This window comes from Populus trichocarpa, chromosome 6 (genome assembly GCF_000002775.5).
Source record: "Populus trichocarpa isolate Nisqually-1 chromosome 6, P.trichocarpa_v4.1, whole genome shotgun sequence".
Classification (NCBI taxonomy): Eukaryota; Viridiplantae; Streptophyta; class Magnoliopsida; order Malpighiales; family Salicaceae; genus Populus; species Populus trichocarpa.
Window position 1 is genome coordinate 5,779,629 of NC_037290.2, and position 12,391 is coordinate 5,792,019.

A 12,391-nucleotide genomic window follows, 5' to 3' on the forward strand; every position below is an offset into this window, starting at 1 on the left:
TTTTTTATTTCTGTAAAAATATTATTATCCTCTTAATCTCTTTTTAAGTTAAAAGAATTTAGCCCCGCCCACGGTATCGTGCACGTCACCGATGTAGTGGTTTTATAACCTAATATCTTATCCAAAGTACCATTTATGACAAGACAATGTGAAAATACGATGATACTAATGTAAGAAGATTAACTATGGTTGAGTTGAGAAATGAAGTACATAATCCTACACATTAACCCTACTCAACCTACATGTGGACTCTACTTCTGTAGGGCCGGAGGTGGTTGCTTAGTTGTGAGAAGTCAGTGCCATTTTCAAGGACAGAGAGAGAGATAGAGAGAGAGAAAATCTTTTTTTTAGTAATACATATAAAATACTCTAGAGAGAGAAAGAAAGAAAAAATAGACCAAGAGAGAGAACGAGAAGTGTAAGAAAGCAAGGCAAAAGCAGAGGGAGGAAAGCAGAGGAAAAGAGAGGAAATTTGTCTGGGTAATGTAGGGGAAGAAAGGGGGCAAAGCTTCAACACTTGGTCTCTGAAAAACTCAGCAGAAACTCTCTATCCCATAAAAACCCATTTCTTCGTTTTTTATTGCTTTTTTTTTTTTTTTTGTCTCTTCACCATATCTCCGGCGATCTTGCCGGAATTTCTCGCCGGGAAAACCCACTCCCTTTCTATCAAACTAATCCCATAATATTTTTTTCACTTCAAAGTCCACCCCTTTATTTCATTTCTTCAGAAGTTTGGTTCTTTCTTGTTTATTGAGCTGATCTAAGCTAAAAAATCTGCTTGCGTTTATAATTTTCTCACTGAGTTTCTTTGAAGCGCACCTCACCTTTCGATCTTAAAAAAGCTTAAAATTATGAGAAAGTGAGGAACTTTCTTGTTTTGGATAAAAAAAGACTTTGTTTTTCTTTTTGAGTTTCCATAAAGAAACCAATGAAGTCACCGGCAACCGGTGCCGGAGGAACCGCCACAACCTCCACAGCTACCAACGGTGAAGGTTTGGTCATCTCTTAATTTATGCTACTACTTTGTCTTTATTTATTTGTTGTTAGCAATAGATTTAAAGGAGATGAGCGTAAAGCATTGATAAAAATGTTAAGAGATTTATGTGTAAATAACTACCCATTAAGGTTGTTTTGTTTTAGTTTTGTCTTTATTACATGTCTCTCTAAGCGCCGGTTTGTCTCTATATTTTTGGAATCTATTTTCTGTGTATTTATTTATTTATTTGTTTATGTGGTTTTTCCTTCTTTGCTTAAAAACAAGATTGATTTGCAAGTCTGTTTCCTTTTCCTTTTCTGGGCTTGGTTTGTTTTCCCGGGAAACAAACAAAGAGGAAAAGAAATGAGGATTTTGAAGGGGAATTTATCGACTAATGAGTGCGAGACACGTGTTGATGATGCAGGGGCAGAGAAGAAGAGCATAAACCCTGAGTTATGGCAAGCATGTGCAGGACCACTAGTGAACTTGCCGGCGGCCGGAACTCATGTGGTCTACTTCCCCCAAGGGCATAGTGAACAGGTTCGTGTCTGTTGCTATTTTGTGCCAAAAATGTGTCCCACCAGCCCGCACCCTTCTTTTATTGGGATTTATCGGCTAATTATTTGTGGTAAATGGTGTGTTAGGATTTTGATCTGGTGTGTGCTAAGTCTTATAATTTTACCTAAACTGGTTGGTTGGGTGTAATAAATAGGTAGATTATAAGGAAAGGAAAAGTAGATCAAGATTTGGGATTTACTTTTGAGGGTACTATTTTAGGTGGCAAGTTGAAGCTACCCTTTTTGCCTTGATTCAGATTGTGTTAAACTTGATTTAATGCGGCTTTGAGTAATAATAGAAATATTCTCTGGGTATGTATGATCTTGCTGTCATGTGCTGCTTTTGAGTACTAAAAACCATCAATGCATCGTGTTATCTGGCTTGTGTTTATAAAGTCAACTCATGGTCCACGTGAGTTTTCTTTTAATAGAAAACTGTGATGTTAGTTGATCAAAAATAACAAAAAAATAGGATCTTGAGGTTTTGACTTCTTTGACTCTGTAATTTATGTTAACTGAAATTTCTCTTAATGTTACAGTTAATCATCAAGAGTCTCACAGGTCATTGTGTATTTGCATGTCAATTTACTTGTAATGCAAATTTTTAACCATGATCATGTCCTTTAAAGCCTGACAAATATTGACAATTTTTTGAGGCTTGTGCAAGTTTTCTGTTTCAACTGAACAAGGTGACAGAACCAGTAGGTGTAACATGAAAAATATTTTCAGTTATAAATTAGTTTCATGATTATTGTGGATGGAATTTTATACTGTCTTTTTTTTTTCCCTCCTTCAGAAGTCAGTTCATGTTCTTACTTGAGAGTAAAATTACTGTTTTCAGGTTGCAGCGTCCATGAAAAAGGATGTAGATGCCCAAATCCCAAACTACCCAAATCTTCCGTCGAAGCTACTTTGTCTCCTTCACAATGTCACCTTACATGTAAAATAGCTAACCTTTCTGGCCTTCATGTCTAACATCACAAAATTTCTTTATTTGGTCACTCAATTATTTTAGTTCTTTTGTTTGATTTTGTAGGCGGACCCAGAAACAGATGAAGTTTATGCTCAGATGACCCTTCAACCTGTTTCTTCCGTAAGAACTTGATTCATAGTAACTAAAAAAAGTATACTTGCTTTCGGTGTTTGGACTAAGAAAAGCAACTAGAAATCAACTGGCAATAACCGATCCCTATGCAATTGCCAGAAAATTAATAGAATGACTTTAGCATGTTTTTAGTTGCTAACTCCTACTGAATCTATCAGCAACCTTGTCAATCCTTTTGCAGTTTGACAAGGATGCATTATTGAGGTCAGATCTTGCACTGAAGTCAAATAAACCACAGACAGAGTTTTTCTGTAAAACATTAACAGCAAGTGATACGAGCACTCATGGAGGTTTCTCTGTTCCTCGTCGCGCAGCTGAGAAAATCTTCCCACCACTTGTAAGCTGTTCTCTGTTAGTCCTAAAACAGTAGTGTCCATGTTAATCCTAATAGCATTATTTAATCTTTTCCCTTTCCCTTGTATAGAATTTCTCCTTGCAACCACCTGCTCAAGAACTTGTAGCCAGGGATTTGCATGATAATGTTTGGACTTTCCGGCATATCTATCGTGGTATGTTAATTTTGCAGCACCCATGAAAACTAATTAGTTGATACCCAATGGTTCTTATACTTACAATCAGTAATTGCTTGTTACCAAATTTGTTGTTATCTTATGTAAGTTCCTGTTTTCTCTAAATCCAGGACAACCAAAGCGTCATTTGCTTACAACTGGATGGAGCCTATTTGTCAGTGGAAAGAGGCTTTTTGCCGGTGACTCAGTTTTATTTATTAGGTAAGAATTAGTGAATTCTGATTCCATGAATTTATGTGTCAAAAGGACTTATTTTACTGAAATTCGATTCTCATATTCTTAGGTATCTTAAATCTTGTATACATGCATTTCAAGTTCAGGTCATTTTCTTACTATAAACATGCCCTTTTAATCAACCTAATGATGCTTATTATATGTGATTAGAGATGAAAAGCAGCAGCTTCTATTGGGCATCAGAAGGGCTAACAGGCAACCTACCAACTTATCATCATCAGTATTGTCAAGTGATAGCATGCATATTGGGATCCTAGCTGCTGCAGCCCATGCAGCAGCAAACAATAGCCCCTTTACTGTGTTCTACAATCCCAGGTTAATTACTTATATTTTTCTCTGTAGGGTGCTTTTTTAAAAAAAATTCCTTACTCATAGTAATTAGGTTGTGTGTGTTGGATTAATTGACACCAGATGCAAATTTTGTGCAGGGCAAGTCCATCAGAATTTGTTATCCCTTTAGCCAAGTATTACAAGGCAGTGTACAGCAACCAAATATCCCTTGGAATGCGCTTTCGCATGATGTTTGAAACTGAAGAGTCAGGAACAAGAAGGTACATTTGGTCTTTTGGCACTTCTTGAATGTCATTTGAATACTATTGATTTCAAGAATTGTGAACTTGAAATGGAATTCTATTGAGACCTGAGGACATGTTGTTGGGAAGGAGTGTGTCATCGGATTAATTTGACTCTGAAAAGAGTTTTAGTCGAGCTGATTAGTACCTAGATTCTTTGCCTGGTGTTCTTATAACACGATAAACTCAATTTTCTTCACCAATTAGAAAGTTAAAGAAATTGAATCTCTACTGCAGGTATATGGGCACCATTACAGGTATCAGTGATCTTGATCCTGTAAGATGGAAAAATTCACAATGGCGTAATTTGCAGGTAGAAATTGTGACATCCTTTTATGATTCCAATCATGCCCAATTTACATGATAAGTGCATTACCGTGTAAACACTCCATACTCTTTCATAGGTTGGTTGGGATGAATCAACTGCTGGTGAAAGACGCAATCGAGTCTCAATATGGGAGATTGAACCAGTGACTGCTCCGTTTTTTATATGTCCTCCTCCATTCTTTAGATCTAAGCGTCCAAGGCAACCAGGAATGCCAGGTACAAGATAATTTTTTATCAGCTTCTTTCATTAAAAGGAAATTTTGAACCTTAACATTGTATGGTATACTCTGCTAGTCATTTCGGTTATAAGTTTATCACATGGGTTCTTTGCGTACATGTCACTCAGGAATTTTGGTTAGGGTACCCTTTTGCTAGGCATCTTGATTGATTCATGTGTTCTGTTTGCTATCCCTTTCCGTTAACCTGTCCTTCCTGTTAGTTGTCTTGTGTAATAGTGGATGGCATCATCTGGTTTATACTATCAAATTGACAAGACAGTACTGCTGTGGGGTAGGTTTTGATAGGATATAATCTACCTTTTTGTCTTTTCTGTGTCAAAGTTTGACTATCAGGGTTTCTGCATGTGGTCTGTTGGTACCAAATCTGCTAATATGATGATTAAAATCTTGAAGATGCTTCTCACTCTTTTCATGAAATTTACTAATGCCAAAGTACACTTTCAAGCTTGACCACAAATTAGGCTTTCAAAGTTTTGGTGTTTCTTTTAGAGTAAATCTGATTCACCTCTGATCTTTACTTTTGCAGATGATGATTCCTCTGATTTTGATAGCTTATTCAAGAGGACTATGCCTTGGCTTGGTGATGAGTTCTGCATGAAAGATCCCCAGGCTCTCCCTGGCCTAAGCTTAGTCCAGTGGATGAACATGCAGCAAAACCCTTCCCTGGCCAACTCAATGCAACCCAACTACATGCAATCCTTGTCAGGATCTGTTCTGCAGAATCTTCCTGGAGCTGATCTTTCCCGTCAGTTAGGCTTGTCATCACCTCAAATGCCTCAGCCAAACAACGTACAGTTCAATGCCCAAAGGCTGCCTCAGCAAGCACAACAGCTTGATCAGCTTCCAAAGCTACAGTCCTCACTGATCCCACTGGGTTCCATCATGCAGCCACAGCAACAGATGGGTGACATCACTCAACAATCAAGGCAAAATTTAATGGCTCAAACTCTACCCTCAAGTCAAGTTCAAGCCCAACTTCTGCAGCCTCAAACTCTTGCCCAGACCAATAACATTCTTCAGCAACAGCCATCTATACAAAGTCATCAGCTTCTTAGAAACCTTCCTCAAACCTTGCACCACCAGCAGCAGCAGAATCAACAGCAACATATTATGGGTCAGAACCAACAGCAAAGCCTAATGCAATCCCAGTTGTCTGATCATGTAAACCAACATATGCAAATTTCAGACAATCACATTCAGCTTCAACTTTTGCAGAAGCTTCAGCAGCAACAGCAATCACTTTTAGCACAGCAATCTGCAATGCAGCAGGCTGGTCAACTCGGGCAGCTTCAAGATTCACAAAGACAGCTCCTGGATGCATCTCAGAGTTTTTCTAGGTCTATGGCACCCAGCCAAATGTTGGAAATCCCTCAAACTGCACCCACCTCTCTCCCTCAGCCAAATACCATTCCACAACAGTTGACTAAGAATAACAACCAAAACAATGTTCGATTCTCACATCCGCCTCAGCAGCCAAAACTTCAACAACAGCATACTGGCATACTGCCATTGTCTGAAATGGCAGGTCATATGGGGCTTCTGCCGAGCTCAATGGCCAATCAGCTCTCCGCAGCTGGTAGCAGTATATTGACTGCAGCTGCAGGACAGGGACAGTCTGGGATTACTGATGATGTTCCTTCTTGTTCTACTTCACCTTCCACAAACAATTGTCCGAACATTGTTCAACCAATGATCAACAGTCGGGCCCACCGAAGCACAGCAATGGGGGAGGACATGGCTCAGTCTGCTGCCACACTCTTGAATCCTAGCGCTTTGGAAACCGTGTCCTCTAACGGTAATTTAGTTAAAGATCTGCTGCAGAAATCTGAGGTTAAGCCGTCGTTGAACATCTCCAAGAATCAAAGCCCTGGATTTTTTACCCCGCAAACATACCTAAATGGGGTAGCTGCTCAGACAGATTATTTGGACACGTCATCATCTACAACATCAATTTGCCTTTCTCAAAATGATGTCCATTTGCAGCAGAATAACAATTCACTGTCTTATAATCCACAACCAATGTTGTTGAGAGACACAATCCATGATGGTGAACTCCAGGCAGATCTGAGGAATAATATTCCATGTGGGACGAACATTGATAGCCAACTTACGATGCCAGTGAGTTCTGACAATTTATTCACAAAGGGCATGGTGGGGCTGGGGAAGGACTTCTCAAATAATTTTTCTTCGGCAGGCATGCTTACAAGTTGTGAAAACTCCAAAGATCCTCAACAGGATCTTTCATCCTCTATGGTTTCCCAGTCATTTGGAGTTCCAGAAATGCCATTCAATTCAATCAACTCAGCAATCAATGACAATAGCTGCTTGAACAGAGGTGCTTGGGCTCCTCCACAGCAACAGTTTCAGCGAATGCGAACATATACAAAGGTTTGTTATTTATCTATACAATGCTAATTCTTATATGCATGCATTCATGCACATGCCCACACTCACAATATTTTCCTTGTTTATATTTTCATATCCTTTTTTTCCTGCAATTTCTTCTGCTTGGCCTCGTAATTTATAAGTTGGTCAATGTTTTACTGAAAAGGTGTACAAACGTGGAGCTGTGGGAAGGTCAATTGACATAGCCCGGTATTCAGGTTATGCTGAGCTTAAGCAAGATCTGGCTCGTAGGTTTGGTATAGAGGGACAGTTCGAAGATCAACAAAGGATAGGCTGGAAACTTGTCTACAGGGATCTTGATGATGATGTCCTGCTAGTAGGGGATGACCCTTGGGAGTAAGCCCTTTAACTCTTCTAATTTCTATTTTATTTTCTATGTTATGTCATGGTATTATCTTTCATGAAAGACTTTACTATAAGAAACAAAAACAATCAGTGTAGTTCAAGTAAATTTCTGATGAAGTGACATGCTTCTTTTGTCTAAGATAGCAATTGTTTCTCTTTTCTGTGTTGAGGAGGATCTTGAGTTATAGATTAAGCTATCTGCATTGCTGCTGAAATTTTATAATTTCTAGAATCTACTCATTCGAATTATTGACTCACCTAAACTGCTATGTATATTTTGAATGTGCCACTTGTATTCTGAAATAGCTTCAAGCTGTAAATAGTATTTATAATTTGCCCTTCTCAAATTCTTTTGTTTGGGTGTCCAGAGAGTTCGTGAACTGTGTCCGCTGCATCAAGATCCTGTCTCCTCAAGAAGTTCAACAGATGAGCTTGGATGGAGATTTTGGGAACTCTGTCCTTCCTAATCAAGCCTGCAGTAGTTCTGATAATGTCAATGCATAAAGTAGCCTACAAAGATGCTAACAATTCTTCTTCCACGCGGAGACCTTATATTATTTGAGGATTCTGTTAATAGTTTTCCTATCACTCAGTCTTGACTAAGTTTTTCAGTTGTCTGCCTGCTGAATTTTTCCAGGCACCTGCAATGAGCAGGTAAAATTGCGAAGCTGTTCTAGGCCAGTTAGTGCTCTGTTTTTCCTTTTAGCCTAGCTGTACATTAGAAAAACAAGGTCAGAAGCAGGAAAATAGAGGTTTTAGCACCCGAACCATCAATCCCTTTCTGGTCCAAAGTTGATCTGTTCAGCTCGGTGAAGAATCCAGTTTGGTGCGTGTCCTTTAGGCTACTTGTGTTTCCAGCAGTCGAGAATACTCCCACTGGAACGTGTTGTAGAAAGAAAAATCATAAATTTGTATGCCAGATTCTGAGTATAAATGTGTAGATTTCATCAGTTTCTCAATCGACTTGCCTCTGAATTTCAAAGGTTACAAGGTTCTATGGTGAAGGTCTCTTCTCTCTCATATCGCATTTTATCTAATGTTGAAAATAATCTGAATTACACTGACCATAATGTAAGTAATAACATGGAACATTTGGCATCTGCCATTCTTTATGGCCTTTGCTTATGGAATGGTTATCCTTAAATAAAAACAAATGGAAGACACAGCAAGACAAAAAAGATGATCAAAATCAGAAAAATAGTCTTTACACTGGAAAATGTTTCCTGGCATACATTGGTATGCTAACAACATTCACTTCATGACATCATGGGGCATTTTCTTTTGATAACAAGTGCCTGACATCATTTTCTTAAGACAATCGATGCCCAGCATGACGAGGCATTTTCTCAAGAAACCATTGGCTCGGGACTGGATGATGACAATATGTCCAACAATGAGTTCTGTGGCTCCAGCTCCTCATGCCATCGGGGGAGCTTGTCCTCAGGATAGTACTTTCTTGTCACGCCTTCTGAGTTTATCTGTGTAACATGGAGCATTTGATTGCCATGAAATTTGCAGAATAAATATGACAGTATTTATACGTATGCCAGAACGGGAAGTGATCAGGAAGCTGTGTCCCTGAATAATTTATCCCAACCAAGCCCTACTTACTAAAGTAATACGAGTGTCTGTACTAATTTGATGGACAGGCAGTTGGAAAGAGAAAAAAACAGAGAGGACGCAACTCACAGTGACAGTCCGAACAACACCACCACTTGCACCATCACGAGCAATAGCAAGAGAGACTGCTTTCACCACTAATTGCTGCGAGAAAATCATCAAGTGTATAAATCCAAGGGCAATGAATGGCATAATAATTACAACAAATACTCTCAACAAGAAATCAATAAAAATGCAGGTCTTGGCACAGCGAAGGTGGCAAAAAAACAAAAAAAGAAGTTTTGGGAGAGAAAAGTCACCAAAGGCAACTTCTTAGCCACCTAAATAGGTTTTCCATGAGGCTTGGGAAGAATCACACTGAGATGAGAACATGTTTCTATTATCCAAAAATCTAGGATGGGAAGCAAATACCATGGTCTATCCACCAAGGGGGAATTCTATATGAATCTCGGGGAAAAAGGAAAGTTCCAGAATCCACAACAAAACCAGAGAATACATGCTTTAGAGAAACATTGAGTGTTATTGAACAGCTATTTGAAAATTGTGACCATTGACATGACCAAAAAGAAATGGGTTTCTATGAGTCAAGACAGCAGTTCCAGACCATAAAAGTTTATTCTGTTTACATATTTAAAAAATATACAGGTTAAACTACATACCTCAGCTTCTTCTTGGGTCATCCCTTCCTTCCATGCTTGATCAAAGAAACCATACAAGTAAGTGGATCCTGAACCTGTATGCCACGAGCAGATAAAAAAAAATTAATCAGCCGATGCAATTAATAGCCCATCCCACGTACGTAGGATGATGACAGATCAGTCAAATTTTACAAAATTAAAATAAGTCCAACTCCTGCAGACATTGGTAGTTTATTCCCCTACAATATATCAGATAATGGTGATTTATTCAATCTTAACTAGTCAATATGAGTTATCAGCAGCAACCACCTTTGATGAAAAAAAGAAGAATAACCTATCATCATCATTCATCCCCAAAACACACCAGATTCAGTGTGTAAAAATTGAATATCATAAAAAAGCCACAAAATTACATCTCTTAAGTAACTTTCTAAAATCTAAAGGGTTATGACACCATGGCACGTGCAAATTATTACTGCCAGCAAATGAAGTTATATGGGGTTGACAAGTTTCTCAGGGCAGGTCACACTTCCGCCAAGACTTGCAAAGAAAGCAGGTACAAGTGAGGTGATGCTATTAGCAACTGACAAGATGGGTGCAAAAGAGAAATCCACCGACGACCCATGCCGCTGCCTTTAGTAATTATACAAGTAGCGAAAATAATAGTAACAATCTATTAATGTTGTTGCCTATGAGTTAAGAATAAACAAGTGCATGAGCAAACAACTAACATTTCAACAAGGATCGCAAAAACAAAAAATATGGATTATAGTTAGTAGACAAAAAGGTCAACAAGTTCACTTCACACACCTCCAATAGTAAACGGCAGCTCCAAAAGTGTTCCTCCAAGAGGCACTCCATAAATTTTACCTCCTTCATACTTATCCCAACCCCCGATAATCATTCCAGTTTGCAACATATTCTGCCAAAATATCCAAAACAAAAATGTATCAAAACAAACCAGAACCATTCCACAGTTACGACACCCAACATCATCTTTACATACAAATTCACTAAAGAGCAAGGATTGAAATCAAACCAACCTTGTTACTGTAAGACAACAGCCTAACAAGGTTAGCAGCAACCTTAACTGTCGCCGGTTGCCCCAATTGTATCCTACACACAAAACCCATAAGGTCCCAAATCAATCTCCAGCTAATCATCCAAAAAATCTAAACTTTACAGACAGAAAAGGAAAACATTATTCATTAACGCAACAAAGAGAACCCCCTTACGTGTGCTGATGAAGAAAATATCTCACATAATCAGACACAGTTTGAGAATCCGCTGCCTATCAAAACAAAATCAGCTCAAAATAAAAATTAACAAAAAAATAAGAAATTTAATTAACAGAAAGAGAGAGAGCCACATACAGATCCAGAACGGCATAAGTAGACATTATCAGTTAGCTGAGTGATTTTATCAGATGCTCGATTTGCAACATAAATTCCTACAAAAACCCAAGATAAAAACAGTAAAACTATCAACAGCTTTTTTTTTTGGGTTTTTGAGGGAAATGAGAAAGTTTTGAAATTTACCTGTGCTGGTGCGAGAATCGGCACCGAGGACGACACCACCGTTATAAGTGACGCCGATGATGGTGGTACCCATGGAATGAGGGCCATTGATCTCACTTTCCTCGTGTGATTCCATTGTTTTCAGATAATTCAAAGAAGAAGAAAACTTGAAATGAAATCGAAGCAAGTTGGGGATTTGTTTTCAAAGAAAGCGGAGTGTTTGTGACTTGCTTGTGAAGTCAGAGAAGAAGTGAAGTATTAATGGGCTCATGGGTTGGGTTCGGGTGCTTGGGCTTTTATGGATTTTTGTTTTTTGGGATTGGGATTGAATTTAATTAAATAAAAAGAAGAAAGTAAAAATATGATTAATTATTATAAGAAACTTTTAAATTTGCGGGGGGAATTCACGGTGCAATATTTTGCACCGTTGAACATCAAACAAAATACTATGAACTTATTATTTATAGTGGTTTTTTTGTTTTATTTTTTTGTATTTTGTTCTTCTAAAATTAAATTATAGGTTAATTTATTAGAAAAATGTGGGATTAAAAGGTAGGGGATCAAAGAAAAAAAATAAAAAAAATGAGTGGCTTTTTTTTAACTTGAAGAGAAATATTTATTGTAGTCCTCGTATTTTATAAATTATAAATATTATATTTCTTCAATTTCAAAAATTTCAAAATAAAGTCAATTCTAGTCTAAAATTTTATTCTTCTCATTTTGAAGTTTTTAATTTGAAAAATAGGTTAAAAATAAGAGAGATAATCACCTGATTTTGACGGTAGAAAGAGAAAATCAATGTTGACATTGATTTCAATAGCCAAAATGGTTAATTCTGATGTTAACGAGGTCCATCTGGTGAAGAAAGTTCCATTTAGATTTTTTTCACCTTTAAATTGTGTAAAAACTATATTTAAACTTGGAAAGATTTTTTATTTCAGGTTTTTTTATATGAATTTTCAAGGCTGTCGGTGTTTTATCAAGGTGTCTAGAATGTTTCCAGTTAATAAACCATCATCCCTGATTTTCTAGCCACTATCTAGGAAAAGATGATGACACGTGGGTTGCCTCAATATAAAACGGGTAGTCTAACTTTATTTTTTTTTCAAAATAAAATCAAGGTGGATGAATAGTTAAGAAAAATAAGAGACTCACGCACTGGCCCTTTCTAAATATGTTAGGCGTGGTGGACTTCCTTATTAGGCATGGTAGCTTCTGGCCTCTTTCCTCTCTTTTTTTTTAAATACCTTTTTAATATGTATTTTTTCCTTTATATTTAAATCAATACTTCTTTTCTCAAATTATTTATTTTCTCTATTTAGTCT

General features: G+C 37.7%; 2 protein-coding genes across 4 annotated transcripts; one reads left to right on the plus strand and one right to left on the minus strand.

Moving 5' to 3' along the window:
- The first annotated feature begins 347 nt into the window (after positions 1 to 347).
- On the plus strand, positions 348 to 8,250 carry LOC18099958 (auxin response factor 19). Of its 2 annotated transcripts, XM_006381104.3 has the most exons (14): positions 348 to 992; positions 1,401 to 1,516; positions 2,375 to 2,473; positions 2,570 to 2,626; positions 2,820 to 2,975; positions 3,063 to 3,147; positions 3,279 to 3,369; positions 3,553 to 3,717; positions 3,831 to 3,953; positions 4,212 to 4,287; positions 4,379 to 4,517; positions 5,067 to 6,928; positions 7,092 to 7,282; positions 7,660 to 8,250. In XM_006381104.3, the coding sequence occupies exons 1-14, from the start codon at positions 929 to 931 to the stop codon at positions 7,793 to 7,795; spliced, it is 3,360 nt and encodes a 1,119-aa protein (XP_006381166.1). In that variant the 5' UTR covers positions 348 to 928; the 3' UTR covers positions 7,796 to 8,250. The 2 variants fall into 2 exon arrangements, with proteins under 2 accessions (XP_006381166.1, XP_052309447.1); XM_052453487.1 differs by lacking the exon at positions 348 to 992 and having other exon boundaries at positions 1,035 to 1,516.
- Positions 8,251 to 8,382: 132 nt separating this feature from the next.
- On the minus strand, positions 8,383 to 11,324 carry LOC7487221 (proteasome subunit beta type-6). Of its 2 annotated transcripts, none has more exons than XM_002308985.4 (8): positions 11,088 to 11,317; positions 10,923 to 10,999; positions 10,785 to 10,840; positions 10,593 to 10,665; positions 10,360 to 10,471; positions 9,571 to 9,644; positions 8,981 to 9,055; positions 8,383 to 8,769 (listed from the first exon to the last, which is right to left on the minus strand). In XM_002308985.4, exons 1-8 carry the CDS (start codon positions 11,200 to 11,202, stop codon positions 8,638 to 8,640), a joined length of 714 nt encoding a protein of 237 aa, XP_002309021.1. In that variant the 5' UTR covers positions 11,203 to 11,317; the 3' UTR covers positions 8,383 to 8,637. The 2 variants fall into 2 exon arrangements, with proteins under 2 accessions (XP_002309021.1, XP_024460174.1); XM_024604406.2 differs by having other exon boundaries at positions 8,721 to 8,869; positions 8,914 to 9,055; positions 11,088 to 11,324.
- Positions 11,325 to 12,391: the final 1,067 nt, after the last annotated feature.

Coding starts and splice junctions, on each gene's coding strand:
- LOC18099958 (XM_052453487.1), top strand. CDS start 1,088: ATGTTAAGAGATTTATGTGTAAATAACTACCCATTAAGGTTGTTTTGT. Junction 3,954..4,211: donor GAAGAGTCAGGAACAAGAAG/GTACATTTGGTC, acceptor TCTCTACTGCAG/GTATATGGGCACCATTACAG. Junction 4,518..5,066: donor AAGGCAACCAGGAATGCCAG/GTACAAGATAAT, acceptor TTACTTTTGCAG/ATGATGATTCCTCTGATTTT.
- LOC7487221 (XM_024604406.2), bottom strand. CDS start 11,202: ATGGAATCACACGAGGAAAGTGAGATCAATGGCCCTCATTCCATGGGT. Junction 10,472..10,592: donor TGTTGTCTTACAGTAACAAG/GTTGGTTTGATT, acceptor ATATTTTGGCAG/AATATGTTGCAAACTGGAAT. Junction 8,870..8,913: donor TCAAATTAGTACAGACACTC/GTATTACTTTAG, acceptor TAAATTATTCAG/GGACACAGCTTCCTGATCAC.